This window comes from Amblyomma mixtum, chromosome 1, assembly GCF_055824585.1.
Source record: "Amblyomma mixtum isolate Tamu chromosome 1, ASM5582458v1, whole genome shotgun sequence".
In the NCBI taxonomy this organism is placed as follows: domain Eukaryota; kingdom Metazoa; phylum Arthropoda; class Arachnida; order Ixodida; family Ixodidae; genus Amblyomma; species Amblyomma mixtum.
In genome coordinates this window covers 258,899,821-258,927,794 of record NC_143012.1, presented here as the reverse complement: position 1 = coordinate 258,927,794, position 27,974 = coordinate 258,899,821, and the positions used below count along the sequence as shown (strand labels likewise).

Sequence of the window (27,974 nt, the reverse complement as noted above, 5' to 3'; positions counted from 1 at the left end):
AAACACATCCTTTCCCACTTCTGCTAGGTTTAACTACGTTAGAGTCCTACCATTTTTTATAATTGCTTTGACCATTGCTGTCGGCGTTCTGACTTCTGTAACCGATAAGAAAAGCATATTCCATTGCAAAGCTGTCAGTAGTTGTGCAGTTTGACCACACTTTTACTGTGACCTAACAAAGCATATTTGACTGCTGAAACTCACTGTTGAATGTATCTGTGGTCTTCCAAAAGATCTGTGTTCATAAGATGACGCTAAGTACAAGCTTGGAGCACCTACTTAAGAGAGCTAAATTTAGATCTTGTTTAGGAATCGAGTAGTGCATATACGACCGCATAGACGCCGATGGTCGACATTGAGCAGTAATGAACAACTCATGAGCATGTCACTACAACAGATTTCGTGATCCTAGCTTCTGCGAGCAGAAGTACTATTTGCTGTACACTGAGCAGTCTGTACAAATACGCACTCTTTTTGCGAAGCTGATTTTTATACCTGACAAGAGAATGCAGCCAGGGATTCACTTTATTAGTAAAAAAAGGACAAAACTGCGTGATCTGGGGATTTATAAACAACAGAAAATGGCTCCCTGGCAGCAAGCTAACTGAACTAACATCCATGGATTTAATTTTTTTTTTCTCTGAATGAAATGTGTACCAAAATGCCACTCATTCTCTTGCAAGAAACCATGCCAACATAAAAATAACCGTTTCATATAAATTGCGTGCTTCTGGGCCTGTTAAGTAAACGAATCCACCCTGATAATATCCGAGCTGCTCTCGGCGGACCGGCGCTTTACAGTCGTGAGCCATTCCCTGCCTGGCTGTTAGGAAGTTAGTTCGGGCTCTCTGCTGAAGGTATTAGCGGTTCAACATACGATGGTGAGTATTCAGTTTCACGCTGGGCGCAGAGAGCATATAACCTTCTCCTACCGTACTTGAAGCACAGAAAGTTTTAGTTAGTAAAACTGCGCGCATTCACTGAGTAACCTCGCAAAAAAGTTTCAACTTTGAAAGGGGGCTGCTAGTGCTGGCAGTCGCTGGGAAGAATTCTTCCGCAGTGCGGCACTTCTATTGCGAAAAGAAATTCGTGACGAGCAACAATACAAACAATTTATTCGACAAAACACAGTACATATATACTGTTTACAAAGAACTTAAGTGCATGGCTGAAAACAAATATTCAATAAGTGATTATGTACCACACAAAAAGCACTGACACTTCAAGTTAAGAATGCCATTTCGTCAAAGGCTGCCATTACCTCCGAATTCATTCCTTCATTTCTCTTTTTTTTTCGGGTGGTATACTTGACACAAACAGAATGCGCTTAAACTAACTGTCAATATTCATTTAAATTATCTTAAAACAACAATAAAACAACTTTTTTCCGCGCCCAGAGCGTAGATGTGGTTTTGACCGAGGTCTGTCATTATACGGCACTTGCTAATGAAATAACGAGTAAGGACTGCAAACCAATGAACAATTAAGTAATGAATGCCAACGTATACTTTATTTGCAAGGACTGCTATGCACGCAATAGTTGAAATGGTGCTACGGTGAGAAGGAGAAGAGGAAGGGAGGGGATCGAATTTTGGAAACCTAACCGGATTTCGAAAAAGAATAACATTAACTTCACCTGCAGCTCTCTGCAGCCGTGCGAATGTAGCGAAACATTTCCTCTTGAATGTTCTGGAGAAATCGCAACTTGAACAAACTTTTTCATGCGTGCCATTTGCCAGACGTTGCCGCCGCCCAAACCAACTCTTTGTGGAATTATCGGCTAAGCCGAATTCAAAAACTTCTACTAGCGCTGCTCAGTACCATTGCACCTGTGCCAAGTCTATGCCGGCTATGACTGGAACCCTCAGTGCGACAATGTTTTTTTTTTATACTGCGTGAGAAAGTGCCAAACATATGAGCACATTTCCTTTTCCTACGGTTAGAGGTGTTGTCGTTTACAGCTTGACATTTGCTTCCATTCAATTCTTATAAATAGCATCAATGGCTTCGCTTGCCTGTCGGGACAATCAAATCACAGCTTCTTGCGTGGCTGTGGAAGCATAAACTTTTCAAGAATTTCTTGATCAACACCTTCGATCATGGTACATTGAATTCAGCTGAGGAGACAAACTCCATGAGTGGAGAATGAGCCCCGTGGCATTACATTCTCTCCTGTGTGGTTGCACGACGGAAGTTGATAACGAGGTCCGCACAAATTGTGTTAGGGGTGACGTATAAACGAATTATATCGTTCCTAAACGTCAAGAACATCGATTCGTCTAACAAAATTACTCTTTTCCGTTCGGCACCAATCCAAACCAGATGTTTTTTGCACCTACATCACCCTCGAAACCCAATTACTTTCACAGATATGCATGGTTTCAGCTGGGGTCCTGTCGTGGAGTTCAGAACATTGCGCATGACATCTCACAGTCCATGGAGTTACTGTCGATCCTGATAACAAGGCCAAATTTGGGAAAGGTCGATAACAGTCAGTATTAAGCTTTATAACCTCGCGCGAAATTTGTCTTTCTCGGTAACTTGGTCGTTCTGGCCTGTCCACAGCGAATATCGAAAAACCAAACCTCCTCCTAACTCATACATCTGTTGAAAGCTTGTGAAGTTGAAGACTGCGCTACTGAAAAATGCAGTGAAAGCAAAAGGTATACCATGCCCATAGTTGTGGCTATGGATACTTGCTATTCGAGCAGTCTTGATTAAGTTATGTTAACCACAGACCCTATCCACTGCCTATAAAAATCCGCAGCAAAATCTGCACAGTATTGCCGCACATATTGTGCAGCAATACTGTAACTGCACAATGTGTCACTGGAAAACGACAACAAGCTAATATTAACGACAGACGGAAGATATAGGCAATTGGAAGCGTCCATTAAAGTACAAAAATGAAAAATGAACTCAAGGCTAGCAGTTACGCTCCCAGCAACTCCTGACGTAAGACAGCATTATTGCATCACATCATATTTAAAAATAATAAATATTTTCTATTCCTGATATTTCTAATTTATACAAAAACAATGAAGACCTCATTTCATTTTGTTCACTACTGTATATTTTCCGCGTTTTGCTACCATTTTCATAAATACGATATGAAATTTATACACTTCAATGTTTACTTTTTACAGCCAACTGCCGTGTTATTGAACGCCGTGCTGTTCAGATGAAAGGAGGGCACTTTTCAATGGGTAATGCAACTTTATTTTTTTACATTTCGGTCATTGCAGCTGTTGCTGAGAAATTAGAGCGCTCGGCTGCAGACACGAAAGAAATCTTTCGGTCCCGTCCTTGGCGGTCGCATTTCGATGGCAGCGAAATGCTAGTCCCGTACACTGCAGTATGTTAATGCACGGCAAAGAAGCGTAGATGGTCGATGTTAAAATGAGCATTTCACTGCGCAGTTCTTCATAGTCCGAATAACTTTGGGGAGCCGTTATCTCCTACTGTACGCCTCTTTCCATCGCATCGGTTTCCAGTAACTGCCTTTATTTACCAGTTGGTGTTGCAGTAATTTACCAACTAGGATGCAGCCCGTTTATAATTCATACACAGAACCCTCTCTTGCTCTTGCTCTCTTTTGTTGCAATGTTTTTCGATGTCTTCTGAAGTACAGAATTTGCTTCGAGTTTCTTCCAGCCTGAAAGAGGACGGGGCCATGCATCCCAAAATTGGTTCATTTCTAGCTTTTCCAGGCGCGCCTACTGCCATTCTTGCAGTGAACATTGGTTACACTGCTGTCTAGGGAGCATTTTTGTACCTAAGCGTAGCAAGAAAATAAAGTAAAAAAAATTGCGGGATCAATTACATTTTAGTCTAGTTCAGTAGAGATCAGTTTCGTTTACTTGTCCTTCTAAAAATAATAAAATATTGGCTAAAACCAGATGGAGCATCGTCACAGGGGCCCTGGCGCATAGTAAACATTGCAATGCAGCGGAGTTGAAGGCAACGACAGCATGTCTAAATGTTTTTGCGCCAGGTTCATTTTCATATTATACGTTCGGACCCCAAGTGAAATGTTTTCGTTGTAGAGGCGTTCGCTTTTGTTGCGGAAGCAACACTACGCAAGTCGCCGAGCCATTTCGGGAAGCTGACGAAAGGCCATACTGCGCATGCAAGAGGAGCAGTGACGTCACACAGCGCACCGCTGGCGCGCCGCCGCCGTCGCTGCGCGGGTGACTCAGAGGTGCCCCCCGCGCTCGCCAGTAGCGCATGCGCAGTAGCGGCGCATAGCTAGCGTGCCGGGGCCCCCGCCGCTGCGGCGCGCTCTCCAGCGCCTCGCTATCTCCTCGTTGCTTTCGCAATCCTCCAGGTTTAAACAGAGCTAAACCACTGTCAATTTTTTTTTCTTGGATTTGGTAATCCGTTCGTGTCCACCGTAGCAATGGCACTAATTTCTGCAAACATTTACTCTTACAGATGCCGAGCACCTGAGGATGGAATAGACTTTCTATCTTTTCAGAAATTAGGGTTTATCTGATGTTGCTCTTTCTTAAACCACGAAGCAATTGCGTAGAATACAATAAGGTGCGAGAACATCAGTTATCATCACATATTAATCGCAAATACGCACATTATTCGTAATTAAGGGCAGATGAAGAAAGTGGCTGGTCTGGAAATAATGAAAGCAGGGGAAACCACAACAGTGAGGGGGCAGTGTCGAATTCGTCTTTAATGGAGGAAGTACTGCGTTCAAGTGCTGTAGCCTCATCGAATATGGCAATTTACTTAAACAGCGGGGGTTCTTTCTTTCAAGGTGCCTGGACTTTTCAGAAGTAAAAACTTTTCGACAGGTCTCATCAACCAATAGCCGCGATTTTTTCTACATGCCACGGCAGTGTCGCAACTTCAAAAAACGAGAAGGGAAGAGAGTGCGGCTATTCCTGCTTAAAAAAAATCATGAAGCGATTAATGTTCGTTCCATGGGTGCAGGGATTTTGTAAGACTAACTTAGAAGAAAAAAAGTCACCTTGGTAGTATAGCGCAGTGTAGTGTTCAACCGCTCTCAAGAAAACATCGGAGATGTAACATCTGACAAGCTCTTTTGCGGCAATCTCCCTTGTGCCGCTGCGTTGTGTGAGGTGCAGCTATATTGTGTGATGCGCCTAAAATGCCCGCGTTTGTGATTAAAGCTTAAAGCAGAGGTCTCCCAGCCGACGTTTTTCACACCACATCAATCTGCGCGTCATCAAAAAAATTCCTAGCCCTGACCGTAGTACTTGTGTGATCTATAAAATGACACGCGTTCAATTTCCGTTTTATTAGGCACAAAAAGAACTTGATAACTGAACTCCTGGTTGCAAGTGTTGTTAGAATTAGAGGTGGTGAAGTTCTCGAAAGGAGCACAAATGTTTACGCCCTTGCACACGTGCAAAGCCTCCTCACTGCTCAGTATTTTAAAAATCTCTCCCCTAAAGAATTCATGAAAAAAGAGGACTCGGGACAGCACATTCAGCTCTACCATTGTAGGAAATGTCTGTGACCGCGGACTAGGCACGGTGACTTGCAGTCATCGCCTACACAACAGCATCTCCGGCGTTAAATTACCAACAAGCTCAAGTGCAGTGAAAAATGAAAGTGGCGTCACTGGTCAAATGTCTATCCAATCTTTAAGGAATAATGTGCGCTGCTGCTTCGTTGTGAAGCGGTCCATTTATAGTGAAACTGCAGGTTGGAAAAAAATTATCTATAGCAGCCAGTCAATGTAAAAAGTACAATTTGTCTTAGCAATTCTCTCCCATCCTCCTCGCCTTCTTGCCCTATTCATCTTTTCCGGCATCAAACTAGTTTCGGCCACTCCCGGAAGCAAACTTTCCTGCCATTCATCTGCTCGAAAAGGAACTACATCTCGTGAGCTGAGCAGTTGGCGTGCTTCGACAGAGCAGTGAAGCATGTTGGCTCGTCAGCTAGTGCAGTTCGCTAACTGCAAAACTAATTAGTTATGTGTCACGAGCACGCGACAATCTCTGCTCTCTTTATTAGCCAGCAGGGACCAGGGTACCAGCAAGTTACTGTACATGAAGTCCCAAAAATAACTTCCGAAGCTTGTTCTGCGTTAAGTTAGTGTACTGTTCGCTGGGTGCGGCTTGCCGCAAGACTGCACATATAGCCTGTCCGTCAGCTGCAGGCGCAGAATGTTTCACGCTTTGGCAAGCGATAATGTGAAGTCCTTGCCTCAGACACCCTACCCACTTGGCAGGAGAAAATGAATTTTCGAAGTGATAGCTAAAAGTTATCTTCATTGTGCTCGTAAATTAACCTAAATTATCTTGACTGCCCAGAAGAGATCGTCGGTTTACCACCTCAGAAAGTGTATAATAAGGGAAGACGACATAACCTCATATATTCTCGATATGAGGAGGCCGAGCTACAGCATTGTTTGATGCAGAAGCATCAGAAGAAGCATCAGGAGAAGGAGTTCTTTATCAGGTGACAAAGAACTCTGATGACAACAATTTTGCACAAGCATTCTTACGGCACTCAAGTTCAGAAGAAAAGCAAATCTCAGCAACATGCAGAGTCGTTTTACGAAATGAATGCTCCTGTTTCATATTTCTCAAGTGCAGCGCAGTGCTGAAAATATGAAGAAATCAATATTATGAGCTCCGAAGCTGTTCCCGTGGGATGCGTTTGTTCATACCCTCAAGGAATCTGTTGCCTATTAAAATGAGAAAGCACGAAGAATTTGGTGGTTAATAGCACTCAGTCCTTCGCAGTCATGCATATATGTGCAATGGAGACCTCTTCTGCCTATACTGGACACCCCGGGATTCCTTGTCAGGATAGGCCCAGTGCTTTGTTCATTGGTGTTTGGACGCGCTTTGTGTTTATGGTGAACAGCTTGCTTCAAGGGCAACGCAGGGCTTCACCTAGAAGTGTTTGATAGTTTCTTTACGGGTGCAAGAGAGCTCACCTACCTATTGTGATTGCTAGGCATACAGTAAGCGACCACTTATGTGGCCGACGAATATTCAAGTGCTTTTGTTTTTATATATCATACTCACTCGAATATTGTAATCTTTGTTACTGAGAAGGTCGAAGCAAAAGAGCTTCTTCAGTTTCCGTCGAATTGAAACATGGTGTCATTAATCGCTACACTTTTTAAGCTGGTAGAGAATCCAAGATACTCCAGATCCAAATCCAAAAAGAATCCAAACGGAAGCAGAAAAGATACTCGTAACTTGTGTTTGAAATGCGTTTTGGAATTTCAGTATTTCGAGTTATTAAGGAGTGATTTAGGAAAGCGGCATTTTGAAGCTCTATGGGCTATGCTTAGAGCGAAAGCGTAGCCAAAAAAACAGCAAAGTTTGATTTAAAAGTATGCTTTTCATAGCTTGGAGCATCAGTTTAACCAGCAATCATTAATGCTCAAAAGCACTGCGGAGTCTGAGAGCCCGAGCAGGTTTTAGAAGAAAACGGTGCTTACGTTTTCTCAGGTAAGGCAAGTGTTAGACTTTTTCCCTTCTCAGAAATAAAGCAATGCTCGTACTGGTGTTCATTGCTTCCTGAGCCACTCGAAATCATGTGTCAATTATTCATTGCATAAATTTATTTGTACATTGAAGTACGTCGCTTAATGCTAACACCGCTCACTTTGTCATCTTACACGTACGTTTGAGGGATGAACAAACGTAGCTCGCGGCGTTTTACATTAAAGCTGGCAATAATTATTTTCCGCCTACATATCAGTATTTTCAGCTGGCTTTTTCTAAAACACAAAATATTGCTGCCAGAAATGAAAGTACAAGCGCATGCGACTAAGCGCGGGGCAGCAGAATGGAATGGTTCAAATTTTTCCTTCAACAGTCAACTTTTGCTGAACAGGCCATGTAACATTCAACAATTGATTCTTTCTAGATACTCCCGGCACTGCGCTCAAAAAGTGATCTTATTCCTTTCAGGGGACGAGTACCGTTTGAAAATATATTATTATTTTTAGGGTGGCACTCAATGGAGTACTAGAAAAACATAAATATCTTGTTGGGCAATGAGATAGGTACGTTATGTTTGGCTAAACTTACTACACAATCATGCACAAAGTACGTTGGTAGCCCCGCATTTCTAAGATGAGGCAGTATAATAGGGGAGTTTCATTCATTCGATTTTACCTAAGCCTCATCACCTATCGCGCTAATGGTTAGCCCGACTAATAGCAATGGCTTCGCCGTCCAAGACGGAATGACGAACTGCGTTGAGAATCATGAGAAAAATTAATAATTATGCTGCACATTGCTCCGAGGATAGAAACACCTCTAAATATTTACTTCTTTTTCATGTAGGGTTATCATCTCAATATGAAAACCAATCGCCTTCGAGAAATGCGTTGGTTACGTAAGCATCTTTGTGCAATGTAAAAATTATTAGCTCCTTACTGCGGGTCACGTGGCTCCAGTTCTCGATGGAGTAGATACTAGCGGAGGTCTCTATTCATTCGTCATAAGCTTCCTGTATGGCGTGGCTACAGTTGCCTGAAAGAACACTGCTGCCATTCAGGAAATAAATATAGAGCTTCCAGGTAATGCGTGATTTAATATAAGTGTTTTTGCAGTCGGAATTGAACATGCGTTTCGCGCGCAGCTACCTATAAGGTAGCAACGCTACCGGTGACCGGGCTTCGCAGGTAACGGTCTAGGGAAGTCGATACAATTTATTTCAGCAAGGCGCTTTGAAAACAGCTGCGACCTTGAGCAAGTTCTGAAGGTGATAGCCTTCTGCTCAATCGGAATGGCTAGGATCTGTCGAATGGGCACTGTATAAAGTTTGGAATGTGTTGAAAACTTTTCTATCCTCCATTTCAAGCTGTTACCCTAGAATGAAATTGTAAAATGACCCCTTTTAATTTTGTTCAAAGACTGCCTGCCTAAAAATCGTTACTGTGAAATGTTTTTTACTCTGCTCGCTGTTTAGAGAAGAATGCATCCCAGTTACAGCGTGAATATTTCTCGAAGCATACGCATCAAGTAAACTGTTATGAAGAGTAGCAAACTCTCAAGAGTAGATGTTACGTTTCGAAGTAATCATTCTTGAACAAAGTGTTTTAAGAGCTTGTTAATGAATGCTTTTCAAGAAAGCCTCAAAAAAAAGAAAAGAACAAGAAAAAGTTGAACTAAAACGAATAGACTCATTTCACCTAACACCAAACTAATTTCTTCCGCGGTTTCTCTACCAGCACTCCCACGCTTACATAATTACCGTCCGGATGGACCCGTTGGTGAAGCCTAATTAAAGCTGGAGAAGGAAATCGACGCCCCGTGTTCGTAACACCAGCCTGGTGACGTAAGTTCGCATCATTAGCATTAACTCCTGACGCAATATAGCGGCAGGAAATTGCGCAACATCACCGCAGCCTATGTCCTGAGTGATGCACAGGGTACAGCTGTGTTCATCTGCCAGTCTGGCGTAAAATGACTTGCCAAAAGAAGGACTGGATGATCGAGAAAGTACGACAGTCGCCAGATTTCTGGGCTCTGTTATAAGTATTGCGGATTAAACCAGTGCCTCTTATAGTCATTTCAATGGAGTCATGTGTATTATAAAGCATAACCCAATAAAACAAGTCATGAGCAAATCCGCAGAAAATTCTTGATTTTTGCGATGTGTTGCGATGTTGCGATGGAGCGAAATCACAAGTGGTTCAGTATTTTTTTCTGCACCAGTTCTTAAGAAACGCCTATACATACAATCGAGGAACCGCTTTTTGAGCTATACCCGACAAAAGGGTGCAAAACTGCATTTTGGATATTTTAAAAAATTCATCTTTGACATAAATTTAAGGTCAGATGAGCCACGAAATATTATTCAGTGACTGTAACTTCGCGGTCTCTATTGTCGGCTGCGTTTTCCGACCGCATTCATGAAAAATTTTCACTTCCAAGAACCCGCTATCAGAGCAAAAACTCCTATCAAAAGAACTAAAAGCACCGTCTTGGTTGGTCAGTACACAAAAGAATCTCTTCTTTCTTCATGCGGCACATGCACAATTGCTTTCTGGCCGCCGATTTTTTTTTTTTTTGTACCACAGAAACTCTATTATTGATTATAAACCGCCGCTTTTAAGCTGCATAGTTTCACCGTGTGTGGGCCCAGGAGTGCTTATATATGCACGATGATCAGCTGCAACCGGGCTCAAAAGAATAGAACGTCATCGTGCAGCGATCACGTACTTTGTTTTTTCTAGTTGTAGTTCTGGGTCTCCAATGCTTCTCTCGCATTGCAGACCCACAACAAAGCCTCTGGTTTCTACAAGACGGAAACGGGAGTTCTTTCAGAAACATCAACCGCTTATTTAGGCACAAAGATTCTCTCGCTCATGCACATTGGAATTTAGCCATAATGATGATAAAGGTACGGTTGATGTCGACTTCGCTCTATACAATCCGTGGCAGATGCATTCAGCCTTCCTGCTTATGACAATTTTTCACCAGTAATGTGATTACGAAAAAAGTTTAAAAGAGAAACCATGCTGTCTAATTCACTCATTTTATCACCCAGAACGGAGTTGTATAGTACAATTCACAATTGACGCAACCTCATTGGGATTACTATGAGGTTTCTCCAATTGTACTGCACGGCTTCGCTCTGGGTGTTATGATCCTGATCATGATCCTGAGCCTGGAATCGAAGCACAACTTAGCAGCGGCAGTAGATAGCTTTTGTACCATCAGATGCCTTTTAATGGTTTTTTTTATGAATACCTGTGCAACGTCTGATATTAAAAAAATGCTCCCTAACATTTAGATCCTTGCAATTGGCCAGGTTCGTGAGGTGTTCTGCTAACTTTAGATGACTTGAAAGTGCCGCTCGAGACAAAGGCTTGGGCCTACTGTAGGCCTGCAGTATGTTCTAAATAAATAAATAAAATAAAATCTGTCTTTGTTTTTATAACATTACGCACGTAGACTCCTCCCTTTGCAAAACTTCAGGCAACATTGTACCACAGTCTGGCACCACTGTGCACCGTCCGCCATGGTGAAGGATAGGTGTTCGGATCGTCTATCTGTCGATGCTCAGTGACCTGCTTTATAGTTGCGTTTAAATTGTTATTTTTTGCCGCAACAGGTCCGTCGATGCTTTAATAACGTGTGTCAAATCTCTGCCACGAATGTGATTCAACATGCCAACTCACTGCTGCGTTCCGATGTGTAATCAATGCGGTTATGTCGACAAGGACGGACGAAAGGTACGTGTACTACATGCGTGTCTTTGTAGCGTTGATGCTTGTCGGTTTAAAGCGTAGCATGCGCGCTCTATTAGACAGCTTTACAGAACCTCCGTATGTATTGCGGCATTTCACAGAGTTTCCAGTTTCAATCGGCAGAAAGCCGCGGTCTATACAAACTAAGCGCCGAACGGCAAGACGCGCGCGTCATCCAGGTGACACGATTTACTTCTGCGATTTGTTCTTCGCTCACAACATTTATGGAGTCTACACCTGCATCCTTTAGGTTAAACGAAACACCATAGGCTACGCATTCTTGTAAAACAGGGAGAACTACGACGGACGAGGACACGGAACGAGTGCTCGATCGTCCCCTGACCTTCGTGTTCTTTTCCGTCGATCTTGCGCTGTTTTTGCAAGAACGCGTGACCCTAGCTAGATGTGTGCGATCTGCGGAGTACCGGTCCGCGGCACAGATCTCCCGACGATCTAAGTACGGCGTCTTACGCCGGCGTGCTTTACAACAGACTATCTCCTGCTACAAATTCCTTTAAGACTAGTGTGATGTGTGAAAGGTGTTTGGCTGACACTGGTTCTTTAATTTGGCCTTCAGAAATTTGCAGTGTGCGGTGGCTTGCAAGTGTTGTACTTTGTGTTGATGAAAAGACAAGTGCACATTCTCAACTGAGCCTTTTATTTGCAGGTTTCATTCCACAGATTTCCTGCAGATGAAGGAATGAAGAAAAGGTGGTTAGTGGCCATCAAGAGAGATGAAGGGATACTCTTCAAGGTGTCGAAGGCAACTAAAGTGTGCTCAAAACATTTCACTGATTCAGACTTTTGGGTAAGTGTGGCCAGTGGTTTGCGGTTACTGCATCAGACAGCCGTGCCATCTGTCTTTCCATTCAGTAAACCGAAAACATCAAGGAAACCGCCAAGACAACGTACCGGGTGCCCACATCCTGCCAAGCGGCAGCGAAAGGCTGCAAAGCAGAATGATGCACAAGATAATGTCCACAATGAGAATGATGTGTCACCATTGGCTGCATATCCCAGTGTGAATTCTACAGAGCGGCAGAGCAGGAGCCCACTGCAAGAAGTTTGTCTCCCAAACATTGCTTTAAATCATGCACAGGAAAATTCCGACAATGAAAATGGCACTCCACCTAAAGAACTACCAAGCACAAGCCCACTGCAGGAAGTTATACCCATAAACATTACTGCATTTCAAGAACTGCAAGCACAGCTTGCAGCAAGCAAGGAAAGAGAGGCCAGTCTGCAAGCAGAGCTTGAAGCATGCAAAATCAGTTGCATAAGTCTTGAAAACAAGCTACAAGACTCCGAGCTAAAGCTCCAGTTGAAAACACAGGAGCTAAACCTTGTTCGAAATGAGCTGATAAGCTCGCAAAAAAAAATAGAACAACTCAGACAGGATGCTATGTCCTTTGGAGTTGAAAAATTTGAAGAGCGAGATGATGACTTCCAGTTCTACACCGGACTACCAAACTACGACTGCTTCAACACTCTCCTTAAGCTATTGAACCCTGGAGAAAAAGGGGAAAATATGAAACGACGAGATAGAACCCATCAGTCAGATGACTACTGTGGCCGACCACGAAAGTTGACTGTACAAAACGAGCTATTTCTTGTGCTCGTAAAACTAAGACTTAATCTTTTTCACAAGCACCTGGGGCATCTATTCAACATCTCAGTCAGCACAGTGTCGCGTATCTTTTCTGCATGGATGGACTTTATGTACCTGCAGCTCGCACGATTACCAATATGGCAATCACGAGAAGCCATCAACCGAAGCATGCCAGAGGCATTTGAAAGGCATGCTGCCACACGTGTGTTGCTTGATGCGACTGAGATACGTTGCAATGTGCCGACATCGTTTGTGACACAGTCCGAGCTGTATTCTCACTACAAATCCACACACGCATTCAAGGGGCTTATTGGAGTGTCTCCTAATGGGTTTGTAACCTTTGTCTCTGAGCTGTTCACTGGCTGCACGTCAGACAGAGAGTGTGTGATTAAGAGTGGCTTCCTGGACTTGGAATTCGACAAAGGCGACATAGTCATGGCCGACAAGGGTTTCCGAATCGAAGACCTTTTGCAGGAAATCGGCGTAAAGCTGAACTTGCCACCCTTTTTGCGGGGTAACCAGTTCACTGCAGAAGAAGTCGGGAAGACCCAAGAAATTGCTGCACTCCGCATTCATGTCGAGAGAAGGATTCAGCGTATCAAAAGTTATCACATTTCTGATCGACCCTTGCCAATTTCACTGGCTCCATTAGCCAATCAGATGTGGACTGTCTGTGAAATTATGAGCAACCTTCAAGGACCACTTCTGCGACAGTATGGTGATGCTGAAGATTGAATGCTACTCTTGTTTCACTATTTTGTGATGTTTGCACATAAAATATTATCCCCACGTGTATGGCAAGTCTGCCTCGTGCATTCACATTCTACTTATGTTGCACTTCAACCCTACTATGCGTGTGTAGGTTCCTCCAGAGCCCTCTACTTTAAGAGCTAATTAGAAAAATGCATGACAGAAAATGAGTACAGCACAGCACAAATGTTCTAGATGAGTGCAGTGTGTTTCGGATGCGGTGAGGCAGAAACTCTAGAACACTTGCTCCTTTGCTGCACTGTGTTTGCTGATGCCCGTCGCGACATGCTTGCGGCCTACAGGGCGCTGGGCATTCTCCCAGACGCTCTTTCAACGCTATTGTGGCCGCAGGGCAGTGCGCGCACCCGTGAGCGAGCAATGGTGAGCCTCTGTGAATTCCTCGAGCTTGACGTCCCGCCTGTTCTCCGCCAGGTAGTGACGTGCAGTGACCGAACGCTCCGCGTGTGCTACCTCGGGACGATGAACAGCTGGATGCCCCCACTCTAGCTGTTTTTGTGCTTTGCGTCGTGCGCGTGATTGTACTGTGACCTACCAGATCTTCACGCATGTGCGACTTGTATATATATTTATATTTATCATGTATATATGTAAATAGATTTATTGACAGTGTACTCCTTCCCCTGTCCTTTCTACTATCCCCTCACCTCTTTCCTTCTACACACTGCCTGCTATCCTTTATTTCCGCGGCCCCAGCTCAGGTGCTTCCAGCCGCGATAGCAGATGCCGGGGTAGCAAAAATTCTTTGGCCTTCCATATTAAATGCATAAATAAAGCCACTACTACTACTACAAATGTTCTAAATGCTGTTTATCTGCCAAATTGCGGAAACAGAGGCATGCCACCACGACAACAAAACATTGCACAGCCACGATACTGCATATCTATAACCTGTGAAATATGACACCTGAACTTTTTCAGTTGAGGCAGCTTTCAGGCATTAAAAAAATGGTATTTTTATTTTGAACGCTCATTCATTCATCTCTATATGACAACAGCTTTGTACATGGCTTTTCTGAATTTGAGAACCAATATCGAGAAAAACGTACTAACAAGGCATGCATAGAAACAACAGTACTTTGAGAGATGGGAAGATGGAATTTGGCAATGAGGGCAAGTTTGATACCCTAACTGATATCGGGAAGAAATAGCATATGGATTGAACATGTAGTGCAAAGGTCACATAACAGCATGAACTCGAAGAGAAGGCAAATGTAACAGGGTGGCAGATGAGATTAGGAAGTTGCAGGGATAAGGCGGCCACAGCTGGTACAGAAAAAAAATTCAGCAGAGAGACTTCAAACTGCTCATGTGTAAGGCTTAAGCAGGGGTGTGCGAATTTTCGAAATTTTGAAGAGAATATTTTAGCTCGGTTGGTATTCAATTCAAGAAATCAATATTCGGAGATTACTCAATACATCAAGATTGCGCGAATATTCGAACATTACCGAATATTAAAAAGTGTTCAGTTGTTCGGCAGCAATCGAATACAGCAGACTCATTGCAATCCTGAAGAGACTGCAAACCCGGATGAATTAGCCGAATTCCTGCAGCATTCTTGTGTCAACTTACATTGTTCATTTTTTTTAGTATGACTAATTTAGGCAGGGCGGGATCACATGCTTGCCAGTCAAAGGGTATACATGTCTGTGCAATTTTAGTTTAATTTTGTTTGCAAATGCCTTGTGCAATTCTGATATAAAGAAGAACAATGTTAGCTTATTTTTCCATTTTTTTTTCTTCTCATCAAGCAAACATTCGATTCGAAGGCATTTTTTCTGCCTATTCAAAGTTGGTTCGTATTCGAGGAATTCAATATTCGCACATCCCTATCAGTAAGGCTTTTGCCTTAATAATTGCAGGCAAATGGAAGAGGTGTTTTGTCTGCAGTGGATATGACTAGGCTGATAAGTTTTAACGATAACATTTTTCTGATGCCACAGTAATAATGCACATAAAATATTGTCCAATTCTGCGGCTAATGTTTTGGGCATCGGCTGGTCAAGGTACAAGGCTACCTCACAGACTACTTTCCAAATAAGGAAGCAATGTTGAAAAGTAAAAGTCTCGCAGCTTTACCCACATTGCTTGCCATTCACTTTCGTCCAGCCTAATCCTTTCCACCAGAATGAAATCCTTGCTGAAAACAACGAAGTCTCCCCAGTTCAGACCTGCTACACCCATTTGTCCGATTATCTGAGCATAGTAAATGTGGTCCCTCTTCAACATGGGACCCCTATCACTCAGCTCAGAGCAAAATTCATGCCTAGCAAGCTCCTTGCCCTTGGTGTCTCGTAGCGAGTATGGGCACTTGATTTCAACGACACCATAGGTGCCTTCAGTCGGATCGAATACTATTCTATCCGGTGTGGCACCAAGCCACGGAAAGGCGGGATTGACGAACAGTCCACAAGAGCTGACAGTTGCATCACGCCCCGCAGATCTCAGGACTTCTTCGTACCGCTTGGCTGCGGCTGCCTCATTGGTGATTCCATACCTGCGAGTAACACAGAATACCGGGCAATCATGTAAGTTTACATGGCACACACTGGAAAGCATGTAGTCTCACGGAGGAGCTCGATACTGCAGAACTTGATGTACATACCATGAGGTAGATAACAAAATAAATGTTCTTTACACAGCTGGCATTAACTTATTAACTTACTTTATGGCGGGAACTCTGGAGAGGTCCCTGCTCGCAGTAATGGATTCCAAGCCTTTTGTAGTCCACTGTTGTCTTGACAGTACAACACCAAAGTTCGAAGCAGTCAACCGGAGGGGGGACATAAATAGAATTATTGCCCTGCTACACATGTTCCACAGAAGCACAGAACATTACGAAAATAAACAAAATAAGCAGCCAGCCTTCTTTGCCCCAGTCCAATTCCAATCAAGCTGACCTCTCTAAAAAATCACTGCCTCTCCCCACTGAGAGAAACAGAAAAGAGGAGGCAGCTCTGAATTTCATTGCTTTCATCACTTCACCAAGAAGCAAAATTTAGGTTTTCAACATGATTAGCTTTCTCAAGCAGCACAGAGGTAAGAACAGCTACAGTGAATTTTGGACAGTTAGCAAAGGGCACTTCAATGCAAATCAGCAGCACACATAGATACTTGTAGAAAGTAAAGAGGATAAAGTGCTAGTTGCAGTTCGACTTGTTATTCACAAGAATGCATCATAATTTTATAGGATCAAAATCAGGATAACTGATTACAGCTTGGGCCCTCACAACAGTGAAAAAGACAAAAAAGAAAAGGAAAGTCAACACAGTACCATGTGGCCTTACTTTTTGTTAGCCATTCTATTTTGCAATGCCACATTGTTGAGGTATACATTTAAATGCACAAGTACGTAAAAGCTAAGAAACAACCACAAAATCCGAAATATACTTTTCGCAGCAACGCAGTGATGCTCTTAAATTATCGATTTCACTGGCTCATCTTTCACTTTTCAGACTAATCATATTTAGCTTTTGTGATGCTTCTGTGATAACAATGCATTTGAGCATACCTCGAGGATCCTGTTTCCCTTCTGGTGAGAAGGCACGGTCCAAGCACTGGCATTCTGAAAGAAGTTCAGGTCGGGAATGGCACTTGGGACCCCTGAATGCACAGCAGAAATTCCAGCTGTATGAACTGTGAAGCCATGTGGATGGAGGGCCTGCTGGTATGCCAGTGGTGACGATGCAGGTGCAGGACCATATTTTGTTTCTTTGGATGGTTGGTTGGGTGTCAGCAGTAGTGCTTGGGCGAATTCATCTTCTGGATTCAGCCGGAGCAGTGATCTAGCGAACTCCTCTTTGGCCGCTTCTTGCTGTTCCACAGTGCGGGGGCAGCGCCTCCGCTCATTTGGTTTTGCAATCTTGGCAACGCTAACACCACCTTTCCTCACGCTCCGCCAATCAACAGTCTGAATAGAGCACCCTTGGATGTTGGAACCTCGTGGCACCCTCCACTGTTCAGGCAAATCTGTTGCTGATAACTCTTGTGGAGCCTCGGTAAACCCTTTGCTTTGTAGTAGAGCTACTGTTCGCAACATTCCCATCAAATGATTGCACGCTAGCTTCCCTGCTGGGCATTCACAGCTACCATCAACAATTTCTCCATTCTGGCTGACGGCAGCAATTATACTGTAGGGTGATGAGTTCTTTTTTTTGCTTCTATAGCATGATGCTTTGATGAAAAGCAGCCCGTCTCTGAAAATGCAAACGTTTGGCGAATTAGTGCAAGAAATTTTCTCGCCAGACTACACATACAAGCTTACAGTATGCTGCAACATGCCAGGAATGACACCTGCATTCACTTGGGTACCTGGCACTTACCAAATGAGTTTGTTATTCTACTACAACAGTGTTAAAGCGCTGTGGTTATCTCAGAAGTGTTGACATGAAGACAGAAACTAAATACATCGAGGCGACGCTGGTTTCTCCTTTCTAAATCGCGTTTCAAGGTCTAATAAGCACAGAGTACATTCAAAGGAAGCCAGCTGGGAGTGCATTTCTTGAGAAATGCTGCAGTGAATCTCGCAGCACTCTTCATGAAACATCAAAATGCCAATCTACCTCAGCTGGCTGTCATGCAGACTCGCCGTCCATTTTACCGCGAAGTGTAAACAAATAGCTTTTGGAATCGGCTACACTTGTTGCTGCGATGGCAGTGGCGTGCATATGCATGACCGCTGTCCCAAGTATCCGTACACGAGTACCCGCGTTCGAACCCGACCGTGGCGGCCCCGTTTCGATGGAGGCGAAATGATAGAGGTACGTGTGCTGTGCGATGTCAGTGCACGTTAAAGAACCCTAGGTAGTCGAAGTTATCCGAAGCCCTTTACGAAGGCGTCCCTCATAGCCTGAGTCGCTTTGGGTGGTTAAATTTCCCCATAAACAAAACCTACGCATGTACTACGGCGCAAGAAGCGCTGCCAACGCGTCGCTCTCGATGGCTACACGAAGCGCGTCAGAAACGAGTGGGCGCTTTTAACAGTGGAAAGACACTTCAATGGCAGCGAGGAACTTTTCAGGAACAAGTTTTGACGAGCTCAGTTCATTTGCATGCTCAGGCGATGGCACGAATACGTACCCCCCCCCCCCCCCTCCCCGCCTCCCATCAGCGGAGCGCAGGCTTCTTGTGCCGGAAGAAAGCGAATAACTTAGGAAATACATCGTCAGCTAGTCATGAACACTGTTCTAGACACTCACCTTATTTTAGAACTGTTTGTCTGCAAGGACGAGGCGATCACATAAGACTCGGCGCTGAAGTTGTAACTTCGGTCCAAGCAGCGTTCTGTGGCTGACCTGTTCGAATAAAATGCAGTCAGCCTCATCTCGTTCAAAGGCGGCACAACGCTGAGGTCGTTTTCCCATCCTGTGATGGGAAAGACTACGTTTCTCGCCATATCTGTTCACTTGGATGCGATTAAAAACGATTGCAGCTCAAGCACACGCACAGCAGAACCATCGGAACGATGTAGGAGCGGTCGCTTGCTAGCGTAGGGCGATCCTTCACCATGGCGGCGTGGTAAGGTTGCCAGACTTGGTGAGAAAATTTACGGGGTTTCGCAAAGGGTCTATAGTGACGTGCTGCTCATTTATTTCCTATTGTTGGCTCGTGTTTCCTCTCTGGAAGGCTAAGTATATGCCTCAAAAGAGACACGAGCTGAGCCTCAGGTTCCAGCATATCTATTATTGCTTAAAGCTCTTTGCAGAATATGTACCTCTACGACATAGTCAATAAACTTAATCGCTCAGAAAACCTACAGAAAAATGGTTACTACTTTCGAATCGTAGCGAAAGCACGAATTTTTGCTGCTTAGAAGACAATGGTGAGCAGGCAGTGTCGCGGGACGGAGCAGATGGAAGTTGATGAAGATGACGCTCTCTAAAAGCACAGCGCAAGAGTGTGGTGCAGTTCAAATCAAATCTTATCTATTTTCGCTCTCTGCCCTCCTTGTGGTAGACTCCCCCGGTGTTGCTCTCCCGTGTGTTTCTCTTGCCTTTACTGTGTACAGGTGAATAGCAACCTCTGCCTTCTGATTCTTGGCCGATCCCCCAGTGTGGGTATGTGCCATCTTTTCAAAGGCTAACAACAACCGCAACACGAGGCGTGCTGGCTGCGGCGATAGCCTAGTGGTCTCGCTGAACGACCCTTAAAGGAGATCCTTTCGCTCTGCCGCGCGTTCGGCTCGTAGTCGTGGATAGTGATTCAATTTATTTCTCTCTTTTTCATGGTTTGACCTCTAACTTAGCTTAAAGGTGCACTGAAGAGGAATCTGAACTTGTCTTTTTGCCGCGGGAACTCGATCTACATGTTCCGAGCTTTCTTAGAAGCTTCGATTTATTGCCCTGTGTGGCCGATTTTCCTAATTAAATCGAATTAACGTCCGGCTCCCGCCTTTATTTTTGAATTCTGCCTCGTACGATGGGCGGAGTCGACCAACGCGTGGAGTGCCTTTCACCCAGTCCCGTGGCGGCTTGCCGCTCTGCCATCGGCGGAGTAATACGTAGTAGTCCGTAGTAGGAAATAGTCCGCGCCGATTTTTATTTCTGCGGGCTGATTTTGCGGCTATATTATCTGCGAATGAAACTATTTCTTCATGGAAACCTAAAAAACAAAATAAAGCGAAAGCAAAGCCTCCACGGGACTGGGTGAAAGGCACTCCACGCGTTGGTCGACTCCGCCCATCGTACGAGGCAGAATTCAAAAATAAAGGCTGGAGCCGGAAGTTAATTCGATTTAATTAGGGAAATCGGCCACACAGGGCAATAAGTCGCAGTTTCTAAGAATGCTAGGAACGTGTAGATCGAGTTCCCGCGGCAAAAATACAAGTTCAGAATCCTCTTCAGTGCACCTTTAAGGTCAAATTTACAGGGCCCGCGATTAAAGCCAGAGGTCCTGTAGTGAAGCCTTCGCTTCAAGAAGCGAAACTGGCGAAACAGGCACATAAAATTGCGTCTATTGGCGGAAGCGCCAGAGCATAATTTCGTAACTGGCCAGTGTGGGCAATTCCTCTGCGCGGGGACGCACAGGCAGTCACTCGAGGCAGGACTTCGTACAAACGGTTTATTCTCACATGAGGGGGCCGGTCGTCGTCGTGGCAGCTGGGTCAGGCGGTCCGTCCGCAGGGCTGGTCCGAGAGCAAGAGGACGCGAGCCTCTCCGGTCTCGCCTTATAAAGGCTTTCTCCTCGCCTCTCTCCCCCCGCCCCACCACTCGGGAAGAAGGGTTCCAGACTACCCGCGGTGAGCGGCGCGGGATTTGACTTGCCCGCGAGCAGACCCTACATCTCCCCCCCCCCCCTCAAACGTCCGTCCCGGGGTCCGCCAGTAGGCGTTCGACGACCTCCGGGTCCGGGTCCATAGAGTCGTCGCAGGGGGGAGGGGTGCTCGCCGGGGGGCCGCTCACCGCTGGCTGGACGGGCTCCTCACGAGCCGCCTGGGGGAGCGAGGCGCCTGGCTCCGCTGGGGGCCCTGCCGGCAGCGCCCTCCAAAGCTCCTCGGCCGCCGGGGACAGCAGGTCTGGGCGGCTGGACTGGAGGATGCGGAGGGCCGCCTCCTCCGGGCTGCCCCTCTGCAGTGGCGCAGCGGGGGAAGGCGCTGCAGCCGCCAAGAGCTTTTCCGCCGCGAAGGGGCTGCGCCTGGTCCCGCCACCTGGACCGCGCGCAGTAAGAGATGGCCGCTCCGTTGGCGACCGTGGTCCAGGTGGCCACGTGCCGCAGGACCCTGGGCCGCTTGGGTTGCGGCTGCTCGGCGGCCGAAGCGCCGGCTGGGTGCTGAGGGGGGCCCTGCGCCTGGTCGTCACTGGCCCTCTTGCGTTGGCCTGCACCACTGGGAGGTGCTCTCCAGTGGTTAGGCATGTGGTTTGGCGGGCGGTGGGGGCCGCCGCGGCCGTGGAACCTGCGCTACTCGCGCGGCTCCTGCCGCCAGCCGGGTGGCGCGCCTTGATGGCGGCCACCGTTCGACGGTGGTCTGCCTTGCCTTCTGGAGTCCGAGCCACGGGCGTCGGTCCGCTGGAGCTTCCTAGAAGACATACTGAGAGGGCGAGAGCACTGCGAGTGATAAATGATCGAGAGACACGGGTGCTACCTGGTCCTCAGGTTGTAGCGTCGGTTGCAAACCGCACCGCTACCTGCTCGTCCTCCCGGGGGTGAGATCGCCGCATCGCGCTGATTTTCCACCGCTTCGCAGCCATCGTCCTTGCGAAGGTGGAAAGCCTTCAAATCAGCGACATGCACCGGACCGGCGGTTTCGCCGTTTGTCAACAACCGCAACTGGTAGGTGAGCGGCGTAGTCCGTGCCGTAACTTCGTACGGCCCAGCCCACTTGTGCGCTAGCGACGCGGCGAAACCGCGCGCTGCGTTACTAAGTGGGTGCGTTCTCTTGAGTACTAGGTCGCCCGTGTTGAAAACGACGTGACGGCGACCTTTGTTGTACTGATCCGCCTGCTCCATGCGCGCCACATCGAGGTTTTCGCGGGCTGCTCGCTGCGCTGCCTCCAGGCGCTCCCGGAGCCTTGCCGCGTACTGCGAAAGCGGAGGGGGCGCAGGCCCCGCCGCGTCGAGTAGGGCATTCTCTAGCGGAAAAGCGATCTCTCTCCCAAAATTCAAGTAAGCGGGTGTAATACCCACTGACCTGTTCACGGTTGTCCTTGTAGCGAACGCCAGTTCGGACAGCCGCGCGTCCCAATCTCTGTGCTGCTCGGTCGTCGCGACCAGCATGCTCTTCAGATTTCGATTCACCCGCTCGGTTATGTTGCTCTGAGCGTGGTAGGGACTCGTTCTCCTGTGGCGGATTTGAAGCGCCCGACAGGAGTCTACAAAGACTTTGCTTGTGAAATACGAAGCATTGTCTGTAATCAGGTCGGAAGGGAAACCGAAACGAGTGAAAGTCTCCAACAGTTTTTCCCAAATTCGTTCCGACACAAGCTTCCTAAGGGGGAAAACCTCAACCCACTTGGAATAGTGGTCCGTTATTACCAGGATGAATTGGTTTCCGCGTGCGGACCGAGGGAGGGGTCCCATGATATCGCACGCGACCACTTGCCACGGGTAGTTGCTAACTACCGCCTTCATCATGCCAGCGGGCTTGCCCGCCCGAGGCTTGGCTACCTGGCATACCGGGCAGGTACGGGCGTATCCCAGCACATCCTTTCTCATGCCTGGCCAGGTCGCGACACGGCATAACTTGTCGTAAGTCTTACTGCCGCTGCCATGGCCTGCCAGCGCTGAGTCATGGAAGTACTGCAGGAACCGTTTCCGCAACCTTCTCGGGACCACGACTCGGAAAGGGGATGCTATCGCCTCTTCCTCGTCAAGTTGGGGAATATAGCGGAGCAGCAAGCCATCATCGCCCAGCAGATACGCGTCGTACTTGCCCTCAGCGTTCCCGGTGCAAGCTGCGCTGCTCGCAAGCTCTTTCAGCACCCGCTGGCAAAGACCGTCTGCTTTCTGGGCCTCGATCAGCTCTTCTCTACTGACCGCTACTCCCCAAGACAGATTTCTTTCTGCCTCGCTCCTAGGCAGGCGAGCGGTCGCCGCCACGAGCTGCTGTGTTTCCCTTCCGTCACAGCACCGTGCGGGACCTTTGTCCGTCTCCTCTCTCTCCAAACAGGGCGCGACACTCCCGTCCGCCCTCTCTTCCTCTCCAACAGCGGTGACGCCGCTTTTTACAAAGCTGGGCTGCGCCTCTGAAGCGCTTCCGCCAGCATTCCATGGTGCGCGCGATAAAGCATCGGCCACCTTGTTCAAGCTGCCCCGGCGGTACTCGATGGCGTACGCGTAACGTTGCAACGTCAGCGCCCATCTCGCGAGTCTGCCTGCGGGGTTCTTGAGCCTCTTTAACCAAGACAATGCCTGATGATCTGTCTGCACGGTGAAGACCGCTCCGTCTAGGTACATGTCGAACTTCGACAATGCGAACATGATCGCCAGGCATTCTTTTTCGGTCACGGAGTAATTCCGCTCCGCCGATGTGAGCGTGCGACTAGCGAACGCGACAGGGCGTAGTTTGCCCTCGTGTTCCTGCAACAAAACAGCTCCAACACCGTAGTCACTAGCGTCTGTCTGCAAGACAAACTGCTTGTTCAGGTCGGGGAGGCGCAGACTAGCGGTATTCGCTATCGCGCGAGCCAAGGCAACAAATGCGTCACTCTGTTCCTTGCCCCAGACCCACTTCGAGCTTTTACGCAACAGCAGGTTCAGCGGCCTTGCAAGCTCCGAACAGCGCGGGATGAATTGCCTGTAGAACGCAACCATCCCCAAAAACCTCTGCAAGCTTTTCACATCCATGGGGCAGGGGTAGTTCAGAATTGCCTGCAGTTTGTCATCATTCGGTCTCAGTGTGCCATCATCCACGACAAAGCCCAAGAGGTTCACTCTCTTCGATGCCAACTGCACTTTCTTTGGATTAATGGTTAGACCGGCACGTCTCATTCTATCGAGAACGGAATTCAGGTGAATGAGGTGCTCCTCGAACGACTGTGAGAATATCACAACGTCGTCGAGGTACGCCATGGCGTAGTTGAACCTTGCATCGCCCAGCACGATGTCCATCAGTCGCATGAACGTGCTCGGGGCGTTAGACAAACCAAACGGGAGTCGAGTAAATTCGAAGAGCCCGCGGTGGCAGGTGAATGCGGTTTTCTCAATGTCACCTTCGGCCACCTCAATCTGCAGGTACCCTCTGCTTGCATCTAGGACTGTGAAGAACCTCGCGTTCCCTAACGCGTACATCACAGCCTCGATCGACTGAAAAGGGTACGCAACCGTAGGCGTCAGTGAGTTGAGCTTACGATAATCAACACACAGCCTGACCGATCCATCTTTCTTCGGCGCTAGAACCACTGGTGACGCCCAGGGACTTTGTGAGGGTCTCACCGCACCGGTATCAATCATCTCGTCAAGGGCACAGTCGAGAAGCTGCCTCTTATGCGTACTTAACGGACTCGGGTTACACCTGAAAGGGCGCGTATCACCCGTCTGAATCTCGTGCTGAAGCAGGTCGGTTCTGCCCGGTTTCTCCGTGAAGCAATCCGAAAACGGGAGTAAAGTTTCCGCGAGCCTTCGGCGCTGACTACTGGGTCCTGAGAAAGACGCAATAATCGCTTCTAACGGGCCACCGTCTCTCAGCGTCTCGAGGGAGCTCACCTGCCTTTCTGTCGCACAGGTGTGGACAACCACCTTTTGTGCAGGACAGCCGGGCAAGGATGCGCTTTCGAAGGGAATGAGGGGGGCGAGCTGGCTGTAACGATAGCCATTCTCCCCCATGTCGAGCACAATGCCTTCGCTCGAGAGAAAATCCCTTCCCAGAATTACTGGTATCGACAAGCCAGGCAGATAGACGAAGCGATGTCTCCGCTTTCTGCCGTCAAAACGCATCGTAAGACGCACTGCTCCCTTTGCCTTTGCCGCCCCAGCTGCTAAGCTTAACGGGGTTTCGGCCGGTCTGACACGGATGTTACCTATCCGGCAGGCCTCGTACACCTCGTCACCGACCAGTGACAGCGTTGAGCCCGTGTCTACGAGTGCAGAGTAGCATCGACCCGCTAACTGCACTAGCATAAAAGGGCTTGAGCGCGGAACGACTCCCTGAGTTCTACAGGCGAGCGGGACAAAGGCCTCCCCGTCGCCGGCGCGGGAGTTCTTTTCCTGACTAGCGCCTTGACAACCATGAAATTCTCCCGCTGACGGTGAAAGGCCGCTGCCACCAGACATCACCGCCAGCGCCTGGCGTTTCCCTGCATACGCCTAGCTTGGCATTCGCGTGCCACGTGGCCGGGCTGGTTGCAATTCCAGCAAAGCCGGTCGTTGACCCGCCGCGTGGACGGAGGACCCCTCGTTCCACGAAGCGGTTGGGGACGACTCTCCCCTTTCTCCGCGCATTCCTGACGCTCGTTCGGCGCGTGGCCTGTGAGGCCGGCACGACGCCGCTGCTCGAATGCGTACGGGTCAAGCGCACGAGGGACAACAGGGGGTTCCGCCTGATTTTCCACGGCCATTACCTCGGCGCGCCGAGCCCTCATCGCGCATTCTCGGCCTCCATCCCATGCGCATCCCGGTTCTAGCGATTCGGCCGGCCTGGGGGGCGGCCGGCAGCGCAGTTCGGCGAGTAAATCCGCCTGCACGGTCTTGGCCTCCTGCGCTAGGGCCTCGAGGTTTGTAAAACTGCGGCCCCGCAGATACGGCTTGAAGCGTGGATGGCACTGCCTGATCACACGCGCAACCTGATCTCGGTCGGTTGCCGTCGGGTCTGCCCTCTTGTACAGCTCTTGCATTGCGCGTACGTACTCGAGGAGGCTTTCCTCTGGGTGTTGGGTGCGCAACGCGAGCTCATCCAGCATCCGGCGCTCATAATCAGGCGGCAAGAACTCGGCGCGGAAACGGTCTTTGAAGTCCGCCAGCGACTGGAAAGTCGGCTGGCAGCGCCTCCATCGCGCCGCGCTCTCGACGAGTGCTACAGGCAGGACCTGCCCTAGCATTACGTCATCTGGGGCGCCCAGAGCCGTCTGGTAGTCCTCGAGTTGTTGTAAAAACTCGTGGACTGATTTCGCGTCCGTGTACCCGGAAAAGGAGGGGACCTCCATATTTATCCGCGGGCGCGATGCTGTCGCCGATGCTACCGATGCTGCGGCCTGGTTGGCGCCAGCCACCGAACCGAGCTGACGGGCTAATGCGGCAAACATCTGTCACCTGCCCCATTACGGCCGCCGCGTCGGCCATCTCACTACCGGCTGCCCCGCCATCCAAAGCCGTGGCTGAAACATCCTTTCTGGGAGGCATAGTTCGCGCTAACTGTCCGGCCGCACCGGCTAACTGCTCATGGCAACAAGAACATTCACACACACAACAATCTATCTACAAACACGCGGAAATACACAACACAAAACGCCCGAAAACTACATAAATAACACAAAACCCCTAACAAATTTACAAGACTACAAAAGTCGCTACCCCGCGAACATTCCGCCTGACCCGCTCCTTAACCCTATCGGTCCGGCGTGGCCCTGAACAAAGAGGGCCTGCCACGAGTCTGGCTGCACGTCCCAAAATCGGCAGAGAAATCGTCCACAAGGTGTTAATTAAAGCCACACGCTGGGCGCCATTATTTGTGGGCAATTCCTCTGCGCGGGGACGCACAGGCAGTCACTCGAGGCAGGTCTCTGTACAAAACGGTTTATTCTCACATGAGGGGGCCGGTCGTCGTCGTGGCAGCTGGGTCAGGCGGTCCGTCCGCAGGGCTGGTCCGAGAGCAAGAGGACGCGAGCCTCTCCGGTCTCGCCTTATAAAGGCTTTCTCCTCGCCTCTCTCCCCCCGCCCCACCACTCGGGAAGAAGGGTTCCAGACTACCCGCGGTGAGCGGCGCGGGATTTGACTTGCCCGCGAGCAGACCCTACACCAGTTGACGGTGACCTTGGGATCTCGAATATGTTGTTCGTGGGCAGCGTTCTTGGACTGCAGATAATTTAATTTTTTAGCATACATTGCCACAGCCAAAACAGCATAGTGTCCCTGTCTACATAAAAAACTTGGCTTCCTAATTTCATCTACAATATTTTACCTGCTAAATCACGTAGCTTTCGTGCTCAAGTGAATGGTGCTCACGGTGGATGCTTTGTCATGCTTGGATTTTTGGACTGATCCATAAAAACCCCGCTGAAACACGCCAGGAGCGGCGAAATAATGTGTCGTACTCTGGCGTAGAAAGTAGGGGCGTAGAAAGCCTCGCAGAAAGTCATCTTCACGAACTTTAGAACTGATTTTTATGGGATGTATGAAAAGCCCACAGCCTCACTGCTGTGCACAAAATTTTTCTTGGCCGATTTTATATTGCTTGCAGGCAACCTAAAAAACTTTTTAGTTTTTTAGGCCCCTGAGAACCGCACACAGGGGGTGGATTGTATAAGAAAAACTTGACATTTCAAGCTGTAACCTCCCTTGCCGACTATCCACTGGCTAAATACTGAAGTTACCCCACCTCAGAAAGGCAGTTTTGATTATTTTTTCTTAATGGGTCGGTTTTTGCTCAGACTTTTGTGGGAAGAATTTGCATTGTCTTTTGCCCGGCGTTCTGCTTGTGTGGAGTGAAATGTTCGGGAAATAGGTCGCTGACCGTACCTTGTGTAGGCGTAAGCCTGCTCGTGCCAAGTACCTCTTTTGCTAAGCGCTCCTGGCGCTAATAAAATTCATTCTGGTCATGCTCATGCTGCCTTTTATTTTATTCAAGAATGCTTCTTAGGCTCAGAAAATTATCGCACATAAAGACACGATCACTCGGGCAGCCATCGAAAACAAAAGTTGCCATAACCTGAAAATTTCACTAAGATCTTACATGGTTGCCGGAGGAGACAAGTAATAGAAAGAATTGGATTACGGAGCAAATGCTCCAGCTTAGCGTTC

The 27,974-nt window shown here is 47.8% G+C and overlaps 3 protein-coding genes across 3 annotated transcripts; 1 reads left to right on the top strand and 2 right to left on the bottom strand.

Annotated features, from left to right (window-relative positions):
• The first annotated feature begins 10,942 nt into the window (after positions 1-10,942).
• LOC149371569 (uncharacterized) lies at positions 10,943-13,789 on the top strand. Its single transcript, XM_089565850.1, has 2 exons — positions 10,943-11,194; positions 11,877-13,789. The coding sequence occupies exons 1-2, from the start codon at positions 11,129-11,131 to the stop codon at positions 13,551-13,553; spliced, it is 1,743 nt and encodes a 580-aa protein (XP_089421976.1). The 5' UTR covers positions 10,943-11,128; the 3' UTR covers positions 13,554-13,789.
• A 1,783-nt stretch (positions 13,790-15,572) lies between these two features.
• Positions 15,573-16,373, bottom strand: LOC149371568 (uncharacterized). The gene is made up of 2 exons (XM_089580493.1): positions 16,252-16,373; positions 15,573-16,083 (listed from the first exon to the last, which is right to left on the bottom strand). The coding sequence occupies exons 1-2, from the start codon at positions 16,371-16,373 to the stop codon at positions 15,606-15,608; spliced, it is 600 nt and encodes a 199-aa protein (XP_089436619.1). The 3' UTR covers positions 15,573-15,605.
• A 679-nt stretch (positions 16,374-17,052) lies between these two features.
• On the bottom strand, positions 17,053-18,981 carry LOC149371567 (uncharacterized). The gene is made up of 2 exons (XM_089580479.1): positions 18,785-18,981; positions 17,053-17,782 (listed from the first exon to the last, which is right to left on the bottom strand). The coding sequence occupies exons 1-2, from the start codon at positions 18,979-18,981 to the stop codon at positions 17,053-17,055; spliced, it is 927 nt and encodes a 308-aa protein (XP_089436605.1).
• Positions 18,982-27,974: the final 8,993 nt, after the last annotated feature.

Excerpts from the sequence above, each read along its gene's own strand:
- LOC149371569 (XM_089565850.1), top strand. The coding sequence starts at position 11,129 with ATGCCAACTCACTGCTGCGTTCCGATGTGTAATCAATGCGGTTATGTC. Across the intron at positions 11,195-11,876 it reads TCGACAAGGACGGACGAAAG|GTTTCATTCCACAGATTTCC; the intron begins GTACGTGTACTA and ends TTTTATTTGCAG.
- LOC149371568 (XM_089580493.1), bottom strand. The coding sequence starts at position 16,373 with ATGTCCCCCCTCCGGTTGACTGCTTCGAACTTTGGTGTTGTACTGTCA. Across the intron at positions 16,084-16,251 it reads TCCAGAGTTCCCGCCATAAA|GTATGGAATCACCAATGAGG; the intron begins GTAAGTTAATAA and ends TGTTACTCGCAG.
- LOC149371567 (XM_089580479.1), bottom strand. The coding sequence starts at position 18,981 with ATGGCGAGAAACGTAGTCTTTCCCATCACAGGATGGGAAAACGACCTC. Across the intron at positions 17,783-18,784 it reads ACAAACAGTTCTAAAATAAG|AGACGGGCTGCTTTTCATCA; the intron begins GTGAGTGTCTAG and ends TTGCATTTTCAG.